Source organism: Falco cherrug, chromosome 2 (genome assembly GCF_023634085.1).
Source record: "Falco cherrug isolate bFalChe1 chromosome 2, bFalChe1.pri, whole genome shotgun sequence".
Classification (NCBI taxonomy): domain Eukaryota; kingdom Metazoa; phylum Chordata; class Aves; order Falconiformes; family Falconidae; genus Falco; species Falco cherrug.
Genome location: NC_073698.1, coordinates 91144100 through 91165304, shown reverse-complemented (window position 1 = coordinate 91165304; position 21205 = coordinate 91144100). Strand labels below are relative to the sequence as shown.

At 42.0% G+C, this 21205-nt stretch overlaps 1 protein-coding gene across 8 annotated transcripts in view; it reads right to left on the bottom strand.

Moving 5' to 3' along the window:
* MAP7D2 (MAP7 domain containing 2) overlaps positions 1 to 20235 on the bottom strand; it is an 84815-nt gene extending 64580 nt beyond the window's left edge. For 4 of the 8 annotated variants that reach the window (XM_055703103.1, XM_055703104.1, XM_055703105.1 and 1 more), the window contains exon 1: positions 19975 to 20235. In XM_055703103.1, coding sequence (XP_055559078.1) covers positions 19975 to 20017 — 43 coding nt within the window. In that variant the 5' untranslated portion in view covers positions 20018 to 20235. The remainder of the gene's footprint in view (positions 1 to 19974) is intronic. The other 4 variants (XM_055703108.1, XM_055703109.1, XM_055703107.1 and 1 more) reach the window with 3 other exon arrangements.
* Positions 20236 to 21205: the final 970 nt, after the last annotated feature.

Sequence of the window (21205 nt, the reverse complement as noted above, 5' to 3'; positions counted from 1 at the left end):
TGTTTATATATTTAAGAAATGGGATGGTTAATCTGTACTAGGAAAAAAGCACAAAATACACAGTAGACCTGTAGATTTTATAGGAGACAGTAGGCTTGACAAAGTTTTCCTTGCTGCATACACTTTGCAGAAAGTTACATTTCAAATAAATTTGGGACTTTACAGTGCAAATAATGACTAAAGACATTTACAGACAGGTAATCTTTTCATGTATGTCAAATTCTGGATAGAGTTGAAGTTTTTTTAAATTATTTGAAATCATCATCAGTAACACAACCAATAAGTTTCTCTCTAAAAATAAATTACACATAATATTTAGGAAATAACTCTACCACAACCCCTTAAATACTGACTTAAAAAAACCAAAAGGTTTCATTCATTTGTGCATATTTTATGGAAAACATCCACAGATAACCAGCCTCTGAAAAATCATTAATACTGCTCAGAACAAAAGGCTATTCACATTTACAGGCAACAGCAATAACTACGAAGACATAGGGATGAAGCATGTGCAGGGGGTCCCAGCCAAACACACCTTGATAAAAGCTTAGGGACTTACTGCTGAAAATGCTGTCACCCTCACGTTTAACACACCATCCAGGTCTATCCTCCACAAACTAGCCCTCCTCCAAGACCACATTCCCCAATGTTACCAATAATTTGAAACACCTCATTGTTTATATTTGCCTCTCACAGACATCACTCTCCACATACCTTTATATTGATGGATGCTAAATTTTATCTGCCATTTACTGCTCCGTCACTTGGTACTAATTTTTCTAACAGACTTTAGTAAGTGACTGCTCTTTACATGACTATTCTTAACACCTTATCAACAGAAAACCCCAACTCGGTATTCACACAGTTTTCCACGTCAATTATGAATTCACCAGACAGTAAGAAGCTTTCAAGATATTTAGGGTCTTTGATGAAAGTTCCTACAAATACCTTTCAGAAAACTCAAGCATACTCCTGGATCGCTCCACCCCACATATTTGCTGGCATCTTGTGAGAAGTCCAATTGGTTTACAAGATAAATTTCCTTACAAAAGGCACAAAGGCTCTTCCCAGCATATCACATTTTGCCTACTCAGTTTTCTGCTTGAAAACTTTCATTTGTCACTCTTCAGTTCTCTAGATCTTTTACACCTTCGTACTGAGGCTAATTTCCTCTGTCACCAAATACAATCTAAGCAACAGATTAAACCATATTCCATTTTAAGAAAGACTTGGACAAGAAATATCCCTTGAGCTCCTCTGTGCAGAATAGTGATGCACATAATTAAGCTTCAATGATACAACCTTATGTTTCTTGACTGTTACTTTCACACATGGACCATTTCACAACCTGCCACAAAGTTTGGCAGGGTGTCTGTCAAGGGGTTGGGGTGTTCACTGTCCTTTTTATGCCTTTATCAGTTTGCTCCTCAAAAATATTTGTACTGTAATGTTGTTATTTAATATTTAGATTTCCAGAGACTTATTCTCTTCCATGTTCTCATTTGGATATATTTCCCCCTTGTCCTTTTATTTCCAATATCCTCCTTTACTGTGCTGTTTAACCATGTTTTAAGGGTTCAGAGTACCTTTTTGATAGATTTTTTTTCTCCTCCCAAAGGAGGGGGGAAAAATGTTCTTTTCTATTGTAGGAAAAACTGCACAAAGTGTCTAATACTGGGCTCAGAGTTGCACTGTGCATCAGAAGCACAAAATAAAAGGTAGTCCCTGTCCCACAGTGCTTATAACCGTAGTAAGGCATCACAAATTATATAAGGTGGCCCTGACAGGAAAACTGGTCAAAGATTAAATACTACCTGTATCTGGCAAATGATGGAAAAAAAAGGTTCATTTATCCAAGCAGTTTTGCAGTGTCAGTAAGACAAACTCCACAGCTCTTCATAAAAGCAGGATGCAGGGGAAGGGCCGCCATGAGACCTAAAGCACTATCTCCACTGCTTTGCTAATGCAATGGCTTCCTGAAGCTGAAATCTCCGTCTTAGGAGAGGCAAGAATGTTTATTTCTGACAGAAGCCAAAGCAGTCTGTATGGCTGGAGAAGACTTACAGGCAGAGAGCTTCCTGCACAGCACTGGAAGGGGTCTGGTTTTACAGACCTGATGTCAATTATGAACAAACAAACACACACGTATCTGGAAGTCTTCACCCACCGCTCCTTCCTACCTGGGATGCTACCCAGTGTCCCCCTTCATCTTTATTCTTTTTCAAAATGAGAAACCTGCTCTCTACTTAAGAGTTACGGTTTCAACTCCAAAGCAGGGGGCTCCACAGCCTGCTAAGTATGTGGCCCTCTATTTATAACTGGAAAATAAGCTTTCATTACAATAAACACATAACAAGTAATGAAAACATGTACCAAATAGCCAAGTCCAGTAAGTAGAATTAATATAGTAGGTTAAGTTTTAGTCTTCATTAAATATACCTATGTCATCTACTGATCCAGCAATATGTTCTTTTCTCCAAACTGTTCTCATGTCTACACGCAATTTAGCAATAAAAATTACCCTATGTGGAATAACAAGTTGTATAATCAAAACAAAACTCAAAGCAAGTCTGGAGCTTGATGATTTTTAGGAATTTGACAGGCTTCACAGGAATCCCCATATACATGTTTACCTTACATAAACCTTTCTTAATCAGGGATAGGCAACTTTCATGATAACGTCCATTTCACATCTCTAATTACTGTATTGCCAAAAGCTAAACCATCACAAACACTATTTGCTGAAGTAGCATGTGTTGCAGCCACAGTGGTCAAAGGTTATAGTGACATACAGTAGATACTGGAACAGTAATACCATTTATGATTAAAACAAACTTGTATTTCAGAGCCAGAGAAGCAACTGCTTTTTTCGGGACACATCAATATATCTATTAAGAGTGTCTTATGAAGTTTGCCTGCCTTCTTAAATAAAGATTTAAATGAAGCAGTAAGTGGTTTGAATGAAGTGATTACCAGCAATAAACTCAGTGGGGACAAGCCAACCAGGCATTGTAAGTCACACACCAGGAAAAGCCATCAGCACACTAAAACAACAGCTCAAAACAAACTGCTGCCACTGGAAAAGTCTCACTATCTTTGTGAGTTAATGAAAGGTTTCCAAGAAAGGTCATGGCTGAGCAGAGGCTCCATGAGTTGCTAGCCAGTCGCAACACACTCCTACAGAGAGGGAAATGTCAGAGCAGATTGGCACTTCACCTTTGCAACATGAATGATAAACCTGACTTGTGAACAGCACCTGGCTTTGTGCCCACAGGCACACGGGCAGCAGGTTCACCCTAGTGCAGGGGAGGGGCCATAACCAGCTCTCCCATGCCTCACAAGAACACCTGAAAGCCAGACGAGCAAGGATTGAAGTGACTGCTACTGCTGTCAGCATCTCATGAAGAATGGATGGTGGCTCACAAACTTTTCTCAGATACAGCGAGCTCTAATAGGACAGCTACAGCATCTCCAATGCACCAGGGAGGTTAAGATTCATCCTAACTTCAGCTGCCCAAGTAAACAGACATTCACCCCTGAGCTAGCAGCTCTCAGCTTCCCTCAGTCACTTTCTGGAGAGTAGGGGGTACTTCTAGGACCTATCACCTCCTTCTGAAGGAGCATAGACAACCAGCGTAGACAGCTGTCAGACGAATTCCTGCAGAGCACCTAATTGTGCACAGTAATGCAGCCTGTGTGCTGTCCTGCCAGGGAGGCACTAGGGTGCATACAGGGAACAGGAGGATTTTCTACAGGTATTTTCAAAATACCACCTGCCTTCGTTTGCCTGCTTGTTAACAGCCGAAAAAATGACACTGCAAATGAAACAGCAATGCAGGCAGTTTTTATTTAAACATGGTGGGGCGAATAAAAATATCAAAACTCTTTACATTTTTATTGATGACAAAGGAAGAACATTAGGCTGCAGAACACAGATCCCTTCAGGGAAGGGACATTTAATGATGAATTTCCAGCTAAGGATCAAAGGCTTCTAAAAGAACACACAAAAGTCAGGGTTTCTAACAGATTAGACTATCTAAAGCTCATATTTTACAGTTCCATTATGTATGACTATATCCTGCATCATCAGCCTTTGGGTTCCTGAACGAAGGCAGCACCCATTCACTGTTAGAGGAACAGACCTTGGGGGAGTGACAGGACAGAATAGCAAGGTTTTGCAAAGAACAGAAGAAACACCAGTTTTAGCATCTTAGCAAAAGAACTGAAACATCAGGCACTTAATTTCATAATTATCTCCTCGGACTGCTGAAGAGATGAAACACAGCCTCAAAACCTATTTCATCAAAACTGAAACATTTAAGAAGCAGAATGCCTAAAAGAGATGAAGAGAACCTCATTCTTGAGGTAACAGCAAATCTGCACTTGAGGACATCTGCCTGTGACAAACCAGTGTAAATGCTCGTTAGCGGGTACTTTCAACAAATTAACACAGTAATAATACCAGCTTTCCAATATATACTTTCAGGTTCAGCACTTGCTCAAGCTGAATGCTCAGAGCAGCATGAAATAGACAGCGCTCACACCCTGTTAGATCTCGGAGGTAAGAAATAAACCCAAGGAAAGCTTGGCATTTTCACAGTTCAATGAAAGCACAGCAAGAGTGATGCTTGAAAAAGGTCACGAGTAAACAACAGCAGTGCAGCAATGCTAACATAAAACGCTCGACTTTTATTTAATCTTAATCCTATTATGCTTCTTCCCATCATGACAATAAATCCCAAAAGGATATTACAAACCAAGGGGATGTATGCCATTTCTTCCTGTGACTACGTGTAAAAGAATTCTATGGAAAGTACAAGTAAATACAGGACACTTCCAAAGAATTCTTATATCTACATCTATGCATAAAACCTGCAAAAGTTAAATCTGTTGCCAGAGGATGAAAAATAACAAACAGTAAGAATAAATAAATAACCTTACTGAACTATATTTTTCTTCCTGTTTACATGCAGGATGAAAGATTTTTAAGCCAACACAACTCGTAGATGTTCAGGTATACAACCTCATATATTGATTCCTTCCAGGATCATCTAACAGGAGCAGGATGCTCCTTCAAAAAAAAAAAAAAAATTATTTCATAAAAGCAGAGATCTGACTAAAGATAAAAAAAAAATCAATACATAAAATATTTAGGCTTCCACATTTATAAATAAATATGTAACAGGACCACAAGGAAAACTGATGAGTCGCTCTCTAATATAATGAAGTTTCTTCACAGAGTAAGAGCATATGGACCGTATTATATTATATAATTAATGTATGTCATTCTTTATTAAACATTGTTTTGCTCAATTTTAGCCAAGCATCTGGAATGCAAAATCTCCTTCTATAAAAGAAATACTAGTGGTGATACCTTTTGAGGAGTAGCTCATTAGGAAGGGCAGAAACAGCTGGAGAAAAAAGCTATTTAGTCAGAGGAAGAGAATTCCCACATTTTGCACTATTCATCAGTTAAGTTTGTCCATGTCCTAGGTGCTACTAGGATGATTTTCTCCACTCTGCGTAGACACCTGCACACTGTCTCCATAATAACTAAGCAGTAGAAGGCAAGATCTATTAAAAACAAAAGAACCTGCAAAAATGTAGTTGACAGTGGATTTTATACCAGGTTCTCTGTCACTCATGATGTTAAAAAAATGGGAATAGGAATGCCCTTGTCTCACCACCTTCTCTTTGGCCTTCATTTTACACTTGACATAAGTAAATTAAGAGGCATTGCTCAAGAACAGCTTCCTCAAGAATTTTCCCCATGCAAACTATAGATATTCATAAAAGAAATTTAATCCTCCTGACCACAGAGACAAGAGTTCTGAGGCAAGAAAAAACTGTATTAATCTCTCCAAATGAGCAATCTACACCTGTCTTGCTCAATACACTGTATCAGCCTTTTAAAAGCATTATAGAAGTGTTAATACCAAGAGCAAAAGCTGGTTTTGCAATAGCTGAGGAAATGAGAGAGGACAGATGCAGAAATGGCACAGAGGAGATATTAATATTTGAGGAATTCAGGTTATACTTCCATGCTTCACCCACAGTATCACAGTATCTTAAAGTAATTGCACACACATATACATTCTTAATCCTATTGCAATAAGCATACTAGATAATGCACTATAAAACGTTCACAAATTCACTGCTTGTTTATTCCTCCATAATTTTTCAGAGCTTTGACACTAAAATGAGTTTCATTCTTGTTTTTGTCAACATGTCTAAAAATAAAACACACTCATCCAATGTCTGCTCCATACCATGACCACTTTTTTTTTTTAATTCAAGCAGTTTTAAAAGCTCTATACCCTTCTAAGAAGTGAAGTCACAGTCACCGATAAGCAAATGTATCTTCCTTGCAAAACTCAAACTAAGCTAAGTAGAAAGGGAAACATTACAGCAAGTGTCACGAGTCAGTGACGTCAACTAATAACGATGTTTTACAGTACAATAGTCAAGCTGGGATAAAAAAATATCAACATATCATGAGAAGGCTTAAGGGAAACAATACCAATTGCTCATTATTGGTAACACATACATAACTATAGTCACATCTTGGTAGTATCAGCTACACAAAAGAACATGCTACATGTAAATAAGCATTTCCTGTAGTTCCCCCACAACAAAATATCACTGTGAGCTTCCTACCGTTTTCCTCTCACTGACACTTCTTCACAGGACAGCTGCACAGAAAAACCACTGAATAATTTTGCCAGAACTTGCCCATGTATATTTGAAGCAGAGATTTTGTTTGTTTGTTTTCAGAAGAACCTAAAAGTTTCTAAAGAAACATGAAGAGTGAATGGATTCCTTCCTTAGTACTGACAAAGCTGTCAATGCTGTGCGCACCACCTCAACTGTGGTTTACACTGGTCATCATTTAAGACTTCTGGTAGCCCAGTGTTAACACAGGCATAAAAAGAACACCACATACTTTGCATGAAATATTTCAAGTATGGAGGAGGTTTGTTGAAACTGAAAGCTTTTCATGATTGCAACAAGTTGAGGTTAACCCCACACTGCCTTACAGCTGTTTATAATGTCTCACCAACAGAAGTCCCATCCGCAAGACATGTGGATGCTCAGCATCCCGGCTCTGAACCATAGACAACCCACCTTCTCACCTCCCTGAAATTAAGCCCAAGCTGTGCCTTTGTTGCGGTTAAACTTTCTTCCCTTACCACCTTCCCCAAGCAATCAGGACTCCGAGACAGGCAGCCACCTTCAGCTTTACTTTCCTTCTAGAGCTTCTCAAAAAACAATTAAGTTTCATTCCCATTACTTCCAACTCTTCCTAAAATAAAGCGGACTGTTTGCACTATCCCTACCAACATATAGACTTCTGTAGTCTATCCTCTGCCTCCACACACATGTATGAGGAGACAGTGTAAAATGTTTTTGCAAACCTCCCTGGTCAAATGGAACTACTACACACCTTACAGCTAGCTATACTTCAAAAGATGAGACATTAAAGTATAGAAACATAGTATCATTTAGGTTGGGAAAGACCTCTGAGATCAAGTCCAACTGTTACCCCAGCAGGCCATCACCAAACCATGTCGCAAAACCTCCACCTTCCTTAAGCTTACTGTATCAGCTTGGATTAACTTTCCATCTCCTACACATGTCTGTGCTGCACACAAAAAACGTACTCCTTCTGTCTGCAATTTGCTGTTCTGCCAACCATTTTAAAAAGCACTTGCCCTCATGCTGCAAGCAAAGTGTTAAAAGAGCTGCTACTTCTCTACACTTAGCAGGCAATCTGTATAGGAGATGAAAATAGATACTATTTTCAAAGGCAAAAAACTTAAGGATATTTTACACAACACTCAATACATGACCTTAATTTTTCCCCCATTTATTTACACTACCCTGAACTTTTCGTCAAGAGGAACAAAACAAGGCTAAAAATCAAGAACAGTTTTATAATGATTTTGAAAGCTTTTAAATCTGAAACTAAGCAGTTTTGCGCAGCCCCATATATTCCCTCCCCTTCAAACATGCTGAAAAAATTTGCCCTTGGGCATGTAAGCCTCTAGCAGTGGGTTCCCATTATGGCTCCCGATGAGAAGAACAGCTCAGCTAAGTAAGAGGAAAGGTGTTTTCTCAGATAACTACTGCATATCCCTAACTATCTTAGTAACTTAAATCCTGAAATGCTGAAGGACAGCACATATGGGCTAGGAATAGATCTGGTATTCGGTGATGCTGTAGGTGGCAGCAGGATCTCTTCTACTGTCTCCTAACCCTTTATGGTTATAAATGCTCCATGCTGTTACAAAAAAACAGCAAAGCTGCTACTGCTTTAGTGCTACAGTACACATGACACTTACACTCCTTTCTACTAAAGAAATGGTAGACGCCTATACCAGCAGAGTCGCCATGTGCAGAGCCCATGCAAAAGAGCCACAGCAACATGCTTACCTGCTGCAGTTTAGCTCCAGATGTGACCCAGTCCAGTGCTGTAAATCCCACCACATTCAGAATGAAAAATCCAGTGCTTGTGAACAGCATTAAGGCTGATGTTTTTATTTCTTCCAGAGAGCCATCAAGCTTGCATCTGACATTTTTCCTTGACAAAAGAAGCTCTCAAAGCAAGGGAAGTGGAAACTCACTTTTTCATGGAAGCCAGCCAGTACTGTCATTTATCTCTTTGTTCACTATACCGTACGAACAGGTGAAAAACCTAGATAACAAATCAACTGCAGCATATAAAACAAGAGCCTTACCTACTTAAATGTACTTACATGGTTTAGAAATTGATAAATATTCAGCAATTACTGCAAGAGAATACACTCAAAAATAGGCTAGCTGCAGCATTTACAACAAGAAATCTGAAAACTGCATACAATGATGCTAAGTCAGTGATTCTCTCTTGGTTTAGTTACTTTTAAAAACCACAGAAGCATGCATCATGGACCAAAACTTACTGACAAGAAAGATATGTCAAAAAGTTTTTGGTTTTTTGTCGGTTTGGTTGGTTGGTTGTTTTTTTTTTTACACCGGTTTTACTTTTCTTTACTAATCTGGAATTCAACCATTACGACTTTAGTTAATAAACCTATTTATCAGGGTTGCTACATTAGGGGAAACTGAACAAGAACTGCAGTACTTTTGGACATAAGCACAAAAAAACCCAAACTCCATCAATGATAATACTAGAACAGCAACAGTTGCTCATTCCACACTTCGTTCTATATCTATCCCAAGAAATTTGTCTTAATTTCATCTAGTCAATACTTCTTGAAATGCAATAGCAATACTCACCCTGCAAATCTAGGAACCATACTGGAATACTTTCCAAAGTACATCAGACATCTGAACTTTTATTCCCTCCCTCTTGACTAGTGCTTATCTAGAACCTGCACTGAGTTGAGCCAAACCACCCTGAGCAGTGGCTGCCATACTGCAGCACAGTACAAAAAAAAAAAAAAAAAATCACAGCAAAGTGATCACAGGTGCTGTGTCCTGATATAAAAGGCTGGGTCACAACATCCCATGCCTCTGCAAGAGCAGGAACTTGCTGCTGCCAAGGGAGCCTCAAGGCTCCTGCAACCACCTGTCCTGTTCTTTTCTTCTCTCCACTTCCACATGCCATGAACCAGGATGCAGTTGCTCCTCCAGATAGATGGGCAAGAAAGTGTGCTTGTTTGGATTAAATTGGTTGGTCTAATAAAAAGAGGTTATCTGTCCACAAACCTTGCTTCACTGGAAAGAATACGTTCATCAGATGTAACATTCTTTGCAGAAGGCAGCTGACTATCAAGTTCCTTGCCAGGACTGATTAGACACAGACTAGCTGTGGTCGGATCAAAGTCCGGGACACACCTGTACAAAAAAAATGCTCTACAAACCTGACACCACCAGCCCTTACAAGTTAGCATAAACTACATCAAATTCATTTAAGACCCCAAACTGCATACTCAATGGTTGTCACTCAAGCTCCACCTACAAGTAAATATGTTTGTTTGTTTATTGATATATTTAAGTTTGTTTATTTATATATTTCTTTATTTCATTGCTTGAAAAGAGTACTCGGCGTCTGCCAGACAATGCTGAAACCACCTTTTTAATGAATGCCACTTAAGAAGAACAAATTGGGTCTATTCTAGCAAGGGATGAAGTAACAGACTAGATTAGATAGCTGGAAACAAAAAGGGGGGAGGGGGGCAGGCGAATGCATTCAAATCTAGTTGGAGTTAAAGCTAGCTTTTAGTTGCTGAACAGTTAGTCCACATTCCTTTAGTAGTTTTCTTTCTTGGGACTTTTCAGCTGACCAGTTTTATGAAGGACTGTACAATCAGCTCCAGCTGTTCCTGGCCGTTAGGACTGAAGGTCACAATACAAGAATTACATCTTCCAAGGACTACCTTATACCATAGGAGTTTTGACCAGAGTTTCTCAAGATATGTGCATCACCAGGAGATATACCTGATTTATTTCCGTGCAAAATAGCTATTAGAAAACCATCTTGATGACTTCTGCCCTCCTCCTCTGAGTCTATGACTTAAAGAAGTGTATCATACTGCAACACGTTTTAAACAACGGCTGCTGTGAAGAATATGAAAACCTTCCTCAGTTTGTTTGTTTTTTTGTTACCTTTGATTTTCAGAGAGCTCTTTGATATGGTGATTCTCCATTTCTGAATAGCAATGCCTGAAGCAGAAGTTAAGTAATATGGAATGCATTTTCTTTTCTTTACATTTTTTCTCTTGCCGGTCTCCTTGCCTCCCCTACAGCTGCCACAAGAAAAATTTAAGAGCTGCTTTAGCCCTCCAGGCTCCCACTGCAGAAGGCAGGTGGGCTGGTGAGAGGTCGATTCCTGCCAAAGCCCATCTGATGGGCCCAGCCTCCTCCTTGGCATCATGCTTTTCTCTCTCTCTCTGCTCCCAAGGCTGGATGAGACAGGGTGAGCTCTGCTGCAGCACGGAGCACAGGAATGAATTACTGCATTGAATGCAATTACAAAGCTAGAGCAAGGAGCAGGCTTGAGCATGGGAACATCTATATATGGAACATACACCCAGGTCTTCTGGATACACCTCTAGCTCCTGGAACCGTAATCTGTGGGACACTAGGAAGCACACTGTATGCTTGCTCTGATCTTACACCCTTCCCTCAATGCCACCTTCTAGCCATCAGGGAAGACAGAACAGCAAAGGAGCTACTGTTGCTCTGACCAAAGCAGCCATCCTTATGGCCTTGTAGGCCAGGGTGAGTAGATGAAAATAGGGAAGGAGGAAAACATCATTAAAGAGAAAAATAAAAAGCCAATTTATAAAAAGTCAAGAGTTAACGTAGTAGGATGTCAGTTTATTAATAGCACAGGTGCAGTGCTATCAGCAAGTAGGCAACAGATCTATGCACTGCAGGGGTTTTACATCAACAGAGAACTCAGTGGTCTTCCAGGAGCGTTACTGTGCTATTTTAAAGACCTTCTGAGTTACTACATACCCTGTAAGCTTGTCACTATGCTTTAGGGAGCATTCATTACAAGAAGCCTTGGTTGCATGAAGACTTCCTTTACAGTCTTCAGTTTGTCTTCAGCATTACAAACAGACCAGACATGACAAAAATTGGATTTGAAAATGGATGTGCTTTTACTGTGTAACATGACTTCCAGTTCCATTCACACATCATTTGGACAACTTCATCACAGATTAAGTGTATTAAGACTCAAAGAGAGGCTACCTATTCCTTTTAAGACACCCTTTGGCAGTATGAGACTTAAAGGAAGACTGGATACAGGCAGTGACTATCGTCTAAGAGCAGAGATTACAAAAACTCAGAAGAGGGGAAAAACCCAATCCAAAACAGGGAAAACATACTGCAATGGGGGGAAAAGAAAAGTTGCCTTTTGATTATAAAAACTATTATGAAAACCAAACTCTTCCCGTTATCTGTGAATGCCTCAATCTGTGCAGTTATTTCTGTTTCAGATTTTCAGTTCCACAACTTGCTAATGCACAGAAATTCAACCTTTCTGCATAGTACTTTCTCTAAATAATCTCTCCCCTAAGCATCACTCAAACATTTTCATTCAGTGCCATAACCCGGCCTCAAAGAGCTACAAAACACATTCTGGACCACAATCCTGCAATCCAGCATCCTCATCCAGAACCTCATCAAACCCCCATTTATGCCAAAGGAAGGTCACCCATTTATTTCACTGCACCATTAAACCACTTCCTATGACTGTTGAGAATTGCCATGTTTACTTATAACCACAGCACTTAGTGCTACTAAACCCAGGAAACATAATGGAAATACTTACATCTATTAATAGACCATTAAGCATATGGGGAAAAGATGCCCTGTGGCTGAAGCACAGTACTAAGAGTCAAGAAACTAAGGATAAAAGTAAAACCCTACTCCCTCTTCCCTTTAGGACAGAGAAAGAAGAACCAGCTCATCCATCATTTATGTTGGAAGCCATAATTGGCTTACTATTTATCAACATTTTAAGAGCCCCAACAGCATGTTTCTAGTCCTCTCCCTCAGGTCTCTTTCCCCTGATGCAGAGTGGGTCTGCACACATTCAACAGAAACAAGGAAATCAAAATGATTGGCATGAGTGGGCAAGTTGCCAACAACAGGAAAAGGAAAGCGCTTCCCATTAGTTGATACCACCCTCCCGAGTGAAGGGAAGTTAAACCCCTTTACTTAAAATACGTGAAATCACAGCAACGGTGTGTGGATGAACACTGCAATATTGTTCTGTTTTCCCTTCTGGGACAAAAGGAAAGGCCCTTCTTGTGTGATTTGCCACGTAGCCAACTTAGTAGCACAAAAAATATTTTTGTTTCATAGGACTGGAGTTTTTTCAAAATGAGGTTTATTTTACTTACAATATAATTGTATACTGGAATTTTGTTCCAATTCAATAATCAAAGCTAGTTTATTCAGACTGGAGTATTCTTCAAACTATCACTTGATTTATGCTCAAGTGAAAAAGCAGCAGTGCTTTCCCTGGCTGGGCAGGGGAAGACCCCTTCAGCACTCCTGCTGTAGTTAACAAACCCAGGCACGCTGCACCGCCTTAGGAAAATCCGTATCTATCTTTTTTGATCAAAGCCACATTAAGAATTTCAGCATTCCACCACACCTACAACCAAAATTAATTGAAAACCAGAAATATTTGAATAAATGTTTTGCTGAAATAAAGAAGAGCTCTGCTAGCTTCTGCTTGGCATGAGACAAGTAACTCATATGGACTGAACCAAGCAAGGCATACTTCCAGATCTTACCTAATTGAGACAAAACCACTATATGTCCTCCAGCATCTGGCATTAAAGCAGACAAAAGACTGAGATATACTAGTGTTACTACTATTTTCTTAAAGATTTTCTGTGACACTTTTACAGTGGCACCCACAAACTGATAAAGAGTATCTTTATTTTTATCCAACACATCCTTTCCAATCCTATCGAAACCTCAGGTAGAAACGATAAATTCTAACTCATTTATTAAAATCACTACTAGGAAAAAGGAGTTTCTAAGAGAAACTACTTAATAAAGGAAAGTAGATTTATGAAGCTTCATATACTTTCTTCTTCTAAAATGGTTGAATACACAATGCACCAATGATGGTGCTAAGGTTATGGGGCATAAAATCAATCTCTCTGTGCAAGCAGATGCGTTAATGTGCATGTGGGGCCAACAGGCACCCAGCTCTGGCATGAAGAACCAACTCAGAAGATACCCAGAATAAAATGCTCATCACATCAAACCAAGTCAATACACAATGGACTGGTGTATTGGAAGGCAATGCAAGCACACAGGAATGACTTTACAAAACAACCAATGTAATTATCAGTGAAGGAGCTGACCTCGAAAGCTTGAACCATTTCATCTATTTCTGTACTTTGAGTACAGAAAAAAGGAGTTTCCAGATCTTTCACACAGCAGAAAAAGGATTTGAATGCTCAAGACCGTACCAAACGTGTATTTACTCTTGTAATGGAAAACAGAAAATTTAAGAAGTTAAATACATGATACACAGGAAAAAAATCTCTTCTATTAAACCGTTACAAGAATTTCAGCTCAATACTACATTTTTCAAACTATCCCAATCAATAAAAGCACACAGGTGTAACACTGGAACACAAAAAGTTGCAGTTTGCATATTGTAAAGGAATTAATTTAACAAAAGTGAAATATTTGTACAATAAGTTTGCTACTGGCACCTTTATTTATGCCAAAAAAAGTAATGTGAAATCACAGTGAAAGAATAAACTTTGGCACACCGAGAAACAAACAGTTTAAAGCAAAATGACAACACAACTGTGCCAACCCTGCACATCAGAAATACTTCTAGTCAGCAGCGCTTTGGACATTCTCACCGAAAAAACAGCTAAAAAGCAAAGAAGAGCTTGTCTGCTACGTAACTGAAGTTTATGCAAAGATCACAGAAATGCTTTATCAGTCTCAGCAAAGTAGACATTTGTCTGCAGCACCTTAACACCACGAGAATGATCAGCTTCCTCTTGATCAAAGGAAAACACACACGAGCACATGAAAGCAGCAGCAAAAACCTCTAGATGTTCAAGTGCAAAAGAGAAACTTTTGTTTCTCAGATGTCCCAGAATCTAGGGCAAAACACTTGCACACAGTCTGATCTGGCATCTGGTAAGCAAAAGTGATATACGCAAATAGTACAGTGAATGAAGAGAAGCACATGCTTCATAAGACTTCATATTGCAGAGGAGACAGATATTAAATAGTTCAAGAAAATGGTAACTACTGCAGGTAATTCATCTAAGGGTTACAGGAAGAAAACAAAGAAGATGAGTAAAGTGTAACCAACAGGCATTTTAATATATTAATTCATCACATCTGAAGAAAGCTTGAAAAGTATATGCAGTATATATGTACGTACACAGAACACACAAGACAATTCAAAAGCAGAAGTAATTCTACATGAAACATTTGGATTACTATTTAATCACAACAAGAAGTACTTTACCAAGATCTTTACAACATCCAGACCCGCAGAGAGTGCTGGGTGCTCGGGTTATAGGATCTTGACAGTTTCATGATACAAATGAAGGAAAAAAAAAGTGTATTATTTGACTGACAGACACGAAGCCTGGCAGATGGGTTACACAGCAATAACCTTGAGTTTCCTTTTTCTTTTTCCTTTTTGCCATTTTAATGGTTACACAGATTTCCACTTTGTGAAACCCACTCACCTCTTATCTTTACACCCCCCCATCATCATCATTCATCATTGTGGAGATAAAACACAGTGAAAGGTATTTCTAAATATCCTGTCTAAAGTCAGTTCAGGGTAATACTATGCTGTAAAATACTTCTGTGATTAGCCAAGATTTCAAGTCACTTATTTCACTGGGTAAGCTGATTGAACACAAGTATATCGGAAAAACTAACACATACCATGTTCTTACATGCACTAATTCCAGCCATAGAAAATACACAGATAATATATCAAGTTGTGATGGAAATATCAAACACAAGTCAATTACAGCAAAATAACTCAGAAATTATCTAAATGTCATACACCACACAGGTTAAAAAAACATCTGTTGCAGTACTGAAAGAACTGTGCTTTTGATTGCTGCAATAGGCTTGGCTCAGTTACACAGCATTACTCCTTCCACTGTTTAAGCATGTTATCCACATCTTTCCTCTCAGCCAGTAGGACAGTAGGACAGATTCACAAGAAAGTTAAATTTGGGTGTGTAACACAAGTGTATTTAACATACTGCCCTGAATCACTGTACCACTGAACACAGACAGCTGAGCATAACCTGTCACACGCACATCGTCTGAAAGGTTAACTATATCAAACAGGGCCTAAAAGATACACAGACCTCATAAAACCTGAAGTTATCGGGCTGAGAACTGTAAGAGCCAATTAAAGGAGGAAGAGGGAAACAGGGAGGAGACAACCCGAGTTGGCTGTTACTCAATGCACTTAGTTAGCATCCCCATAATTTGCATTGGTTTCCTGATCAGCTGTACTTCCCCCCAACCTGTATACAGTCCATTTATTTATAAAAATTCTATACAAACAATACTTTAGAAAGTAAAACAACACGTAAGTGGACATAGAACTTAAACTGAGAATAACTGCTTCTAGTATCTGCTCAACAGCTTGAGCCAGTGGTAAAGGAGGGCTGAAAACTGCAATGCCCTATCAGAGAGTTGGTGCAAAAACTAGATTTCATGAAAAACTATCAACACAACTGGAACACAGAAGAGCCAAACAAGCCACTCAACAATACTGACACTAGGACCTTTTGGCACAGATTAAACTCACGTGAAGAAAATAAATTATTTTTATTTAAATCACCTGAAGAGTCCAGAAATAAACAGAATTAAAAGCCTTGCTCTTACTTTTCTGTAGCCATAAAATACATTTGTAAGTCAATATAAGATTTTAAAAGCATTTCCCTTGTTGGTTTTGCTCTGCACACATTAAAAGACCAATAACTAAGAAAGTTATAATTGTATTTCATTTATTCATTAGACAAAAAGAGCTACTACATAAATCTTCATACAGTATCAACATTCAGGATATATAGTTTCATTTCCATTAATTATTTACATACTCCTTCAAATAGTATATCTATAAATAATTACCTAATATAAAAAGGTAAGCCTCTCTGCTGCCTTTCCACCCCTAAAGATAATGCCAGCCACAAAAGCAAATGGAGGTATGTGACACTATGCAATACTGCCTTACAAACACTTAAGTTTTCAGATGCCTCACCTTTCTAACATGTGTATTTCAAGTGATATACCTTTTTTTTTATTTCTGAATTCCTGGAATTCAAAGGCAAGATATTTTTCTTCATTGCAATTTAATGAAACTTAGTTGTAAAGGGATGTGACTTTTTTTTTTTAAAGGACAGAGGCAAAGTCTGTGTAACAATATTTTAAATAATAAAACAATAACCTTGAGAGGCTGTGACATTTTAAACTGCTCTGAACTAAAACCTGCAAATGGTAACATCACATGAAAATCAGTGCATGAATTAACAGGGGGATAAACAACCTTGAATGTCCATATATGAGAGTAAATAATACAGTAAAAAAAAAAAAGTATAAGCATACTTTCTTTAAATTATTTTGCCCTGTAAGAAAATCAGTGCTATCAAGAAGAAAAACCCACACAGTATTTTACAAGAACTATGCACATTAATTCCTTTCACACAAACTGTTTTTGTGATATACAGTCAAAGCTGGCACAACACGTGATTTTTTCTTAAATCCTTTTAAGGCTGAGCAACTTTTCTATAGGAAGAAAAAAATGTATTTTGCTCTGAAAACCAAAGTGTTTAATGTTTCAATCTCTTAGATCACATATTCAGCAAATTTCACTGGGCAGCAAAAGGGAAGATGAGAGATTCAATACCAAGCAGCTTGTCCTTCAAATGCTATTCAGTCATTACAATTACTACAGATGGCAACAGCAGTAACACCTACATCCTGGTCACCTAACACTCTCCCTGACAGAAAGATTCCTGCAACATCTTCTCCTCAGGCTGTGGCATCTCTATTGTTTGCAACATGCCTTTGATTTTTGGCAAAGGGATACACTTGGAACTCTGCAATTATTATTTGCTTGAACCACAGAATTTTACTCCTTTCTGCAAGAATTATAAACCATTGAGCAATAGACTCTCCCCTAGCAGTCAAGGGATGCAAGTACCTTCCCTTACTGCAGGCTTGTTTATTACAGCTTGATCTGGGCAGACAGTGAAGTGATGCACATGCTTAATCTGATGCCTCACTTTCACTGCCATCTAGCAATACTCTCGGCATTGGCAGACACAAGAGAACAAAACTCAGATGCTGTCAGAGAACTACAAAGTTTGTGAAGCAGGGGGGTGGCTGCAGCCACCACTCGTCGCTGGGGCAGCAACTCTTTGGGGGCCAACACAGTAGGAAAGGAGCATTTTACTTTGGAACATGGAGGCAAGATTATTCCTAGCCCTATGAATAAAATGAGGACTCCAGGACCAAGATGTACACACAAACACATGAATTAACAGAGTATCGTTTCCACACCCACCTTAATGATCTGTGTTAGCAGCTGTTGTGTTTGCTACAAAATTAGCAAATTGAGTCCCAGAAAAAAAATCTCATTTTTTGCTGCAACAGATCCAAACCCCATCCATATTGCTGTCTGTGAAACACACCACAGACAATATTTTACACCACATCATAACAAAATAACAGATTTGACTAAGACCACTCTATACTGCCTTGTTTGGGCATTAGTGTTCAAATGTCAATGCTTGACAAGTGACTATATCTGTCTGTGCCTGTCCATGCTCTACAACACACAATCTATTCGATATCACCTTTAATTATACTACATGCTGCCTTTTCTATGCATTCCCAACCTCACACAGAGTGAAAAATAGATGACGTCCTGGTCTATATAATGAACAAAGCTTTTTTGCAACATTTGCCTCTGAAGCTGAAAAACTTCAAAAGTAGATAAACACAAGACAAATGTCTGGGAAGAGCGCAAGTGAGTATCGAGTAGATTTCCTTATACTTTAGAGAGGAGGCAAAAAAAGGATCACAAATATAAATTCTGAGCATTGATTATTTTTCTCCATTCCTGTCCATGTAAAACATGGAAAAAATGGAGATGCAAGATCTAGAAGCACTTGACTGTTCAACTGCAACAGCTTACAGAGGGAGCCGTGACTGTTGAGCACAGGAGGGTGAGGAACAGCAGACACAGGTGTTCCAGCTCCCTCCTTGGCTCCCCACACAGTGTCACCTCAGAGAATTCAATGACTTGGATTCATCTTCCCACTCCATAAATCTGGGATAACAATACTTCCTTATCCTCCAAAGCAACTGTAAAGGTAATTTAGAAATTATAGTGGCTTAGGACAAGAGGGAAATTAATTCCCTCTTACATTCCAGCTTTAGATGGCTTGCAGTTCATAAAGCAAAGGCCACATATCAGATAATTAAGGTAAAAGTATAATGAGCAGCTGCCTAACACCTTAATCAGCACTCACCTCATATGTAGAGCCAGGGAGAGGTCATGTGAAGGAAGAGCAGCCAGACCCACCCTAACACCTACGTGCGGTCTACCTACACCAGCCCTGGCCCACATATCTCCTGTTGTTGGGGGACTTGATGCCATGCCACACGCAACTCCATACGCTGCAGCAGCCTCCACCACATCTCACACTATTCTCACCCTCAGAAATTAAGTTATGTTCACCAAACAATGAGGAAGGACCTTAATAGGAGCTGCGCCTATAGAAGAGCTCAGAGTGAGGCGTTCACGCCTGATACCAGCTCAACCAGTTTGCTGCGCGGGTTGGCCAACCCGTACAGGCAGGCCCAGGCACCGCTGAAAATGAGGTTTATAAATTGCTCCCTCCCCGCCTGACACTTCGAGGCAAACCCAAGCTGCCGCCCTCCCCGGCGGCACCGCCGGCGGTCGGGGAAATCGCGGCGGCACAGGCGGCTGCCCGGAGAGCCCGACCCGCCGCACAAAAGCCACCTCATGGCAAACACCTCCCGCACCACAAAGGCGGCACCGGGCGGCGGGGGAAGGGGGGCGCCGGGGGCCTCGGGCGAGGCCCGCTCCGCATCTCCCCGGGAGCCGCCAACCGCCGGCTCCCCCTGGCGCCGGCACCCCCGCGGCTCCCGCCCAGGATAACGCGCCTCCTGCTCCGCGGGGCCGGGCCCGGGGCCGCCCCCCCCCCCCGCGTCCCGCGGCGGCCCCGGGCCCGGCCCGAGATGGCGGCCGGACCCTCCCGCCATCGCCCCCTCGGCGCCGCACCGGCCAGCGGCTGCCGGGCACGCGGGGCAGCCACCCTCACCTGCCGCCCCCCGGGGCTCCGCCAGCCCCGGCCCGGGGCGCGAAGGGACGGGGCGGCGCCGGGGGCAGCTGAGGGAGCCGGGCGGGCGGACGAGCCGCCGTCCTCCGGCACCCTGCGGGCCCGCAGACCTGTCCCCTACCTGTCGCCCGCGGGTGGCTGCGGGCAGCCCCCGGCTCCGCCATCTTCCTCGGCCGGTAGCCACCGCCGCGTCCTGCTGCCGGCGCTCGGCTCCGCGGCGGCCGCCGCAGAGCCTCACTCCCCGCCCCGCGGCACCTGACACGGAGCGGCGGGCGGGGAGGAGCGGGAGCGGGGCCGGGCGCGGCGGCAAGGCAAGCGGCAGCCCGGTGTCGCCCGGCGGCGGCGCCTCCCCGCCCGCTGGTGCCTGCGCGGGGCGGCTCTCTTGCCGCCAGGTGCTGCCGCTGCCCCGCCCCACGCGCTGAGGGCGCGCGTGCCCCGCCGGCGGTCGCGCGGCACCGGCTCAGCCCGCCCTGGCCGCGGCCGCACCGGGGAGCGCGACGCCTCGGCCGGCGGCACCGGGAGGGCCGGGCCTGGGCGGAGGGCAGGGGGGTGCCGCCGGAGGGGAGGCCTGGCCCACCGCCCTGCGTGGGGCCCGCCCGGCCCGTGGCACCGCCTGCCTGTCACCGGGTGCCGCGGGGCTGCGCGCTGTCAGGCGAGGCTCCGTGGCCGAGCCTGTGCACGGCTGACCGGGCACGTTTAATCGGTTTAACTCGCAGAGCCCAACAACGTGCCCTGTGGCTTTTGGCGGATCCTGCCGTTTTTTCTAGGTTTTTCCAGATGTTTCCATCCAGGAGGCTGCGCGTGCTGTTTGCAGCCACACGCTGCCTTGGTTGACTCGGTGGCACTGGAGAAAGGGACAAGCGTGTCCCGCTCCACCGGCAGCTGCTCGCGGTGCCCCGCCAGGGCCGCTCTGCTGGGCTGCAGACAGCCCTTCAGCCTGGGCTGGCCCCGTGGCGGCCGTACCGTTTTGTACTCCATTTCAGAAGAGGAGATATGAGGAAACATCGCCTTCTTTTCCCCTAAACAGTCACACGCTAGGGGTCGGGAGCCCCCCGCAGTTTCACACACCGCCCGCCTATGTGTTTGCCCCTGCCCTCCCGGGGCCGGGCTGTGCACGTGGCCTCTGGGCCTGGGGCCTTGGGGCAGCTCCTGCTCCGCTGCCTTGACATGTCACCAGCACTGACGCTAGATGCTAAACACCTTACCGCCTCTTCTTCAATGCCTGTTTAACAAAACTGAAATTTAAGACCTTTTTAATCCTCCCACTTTCCATTCTTAGTCCTCTTGTTCCGTTCTTTTTGTCTAGAAAATATATTCCTGTTAATTAATAATTTACTTCTTTAGCTGAAAAC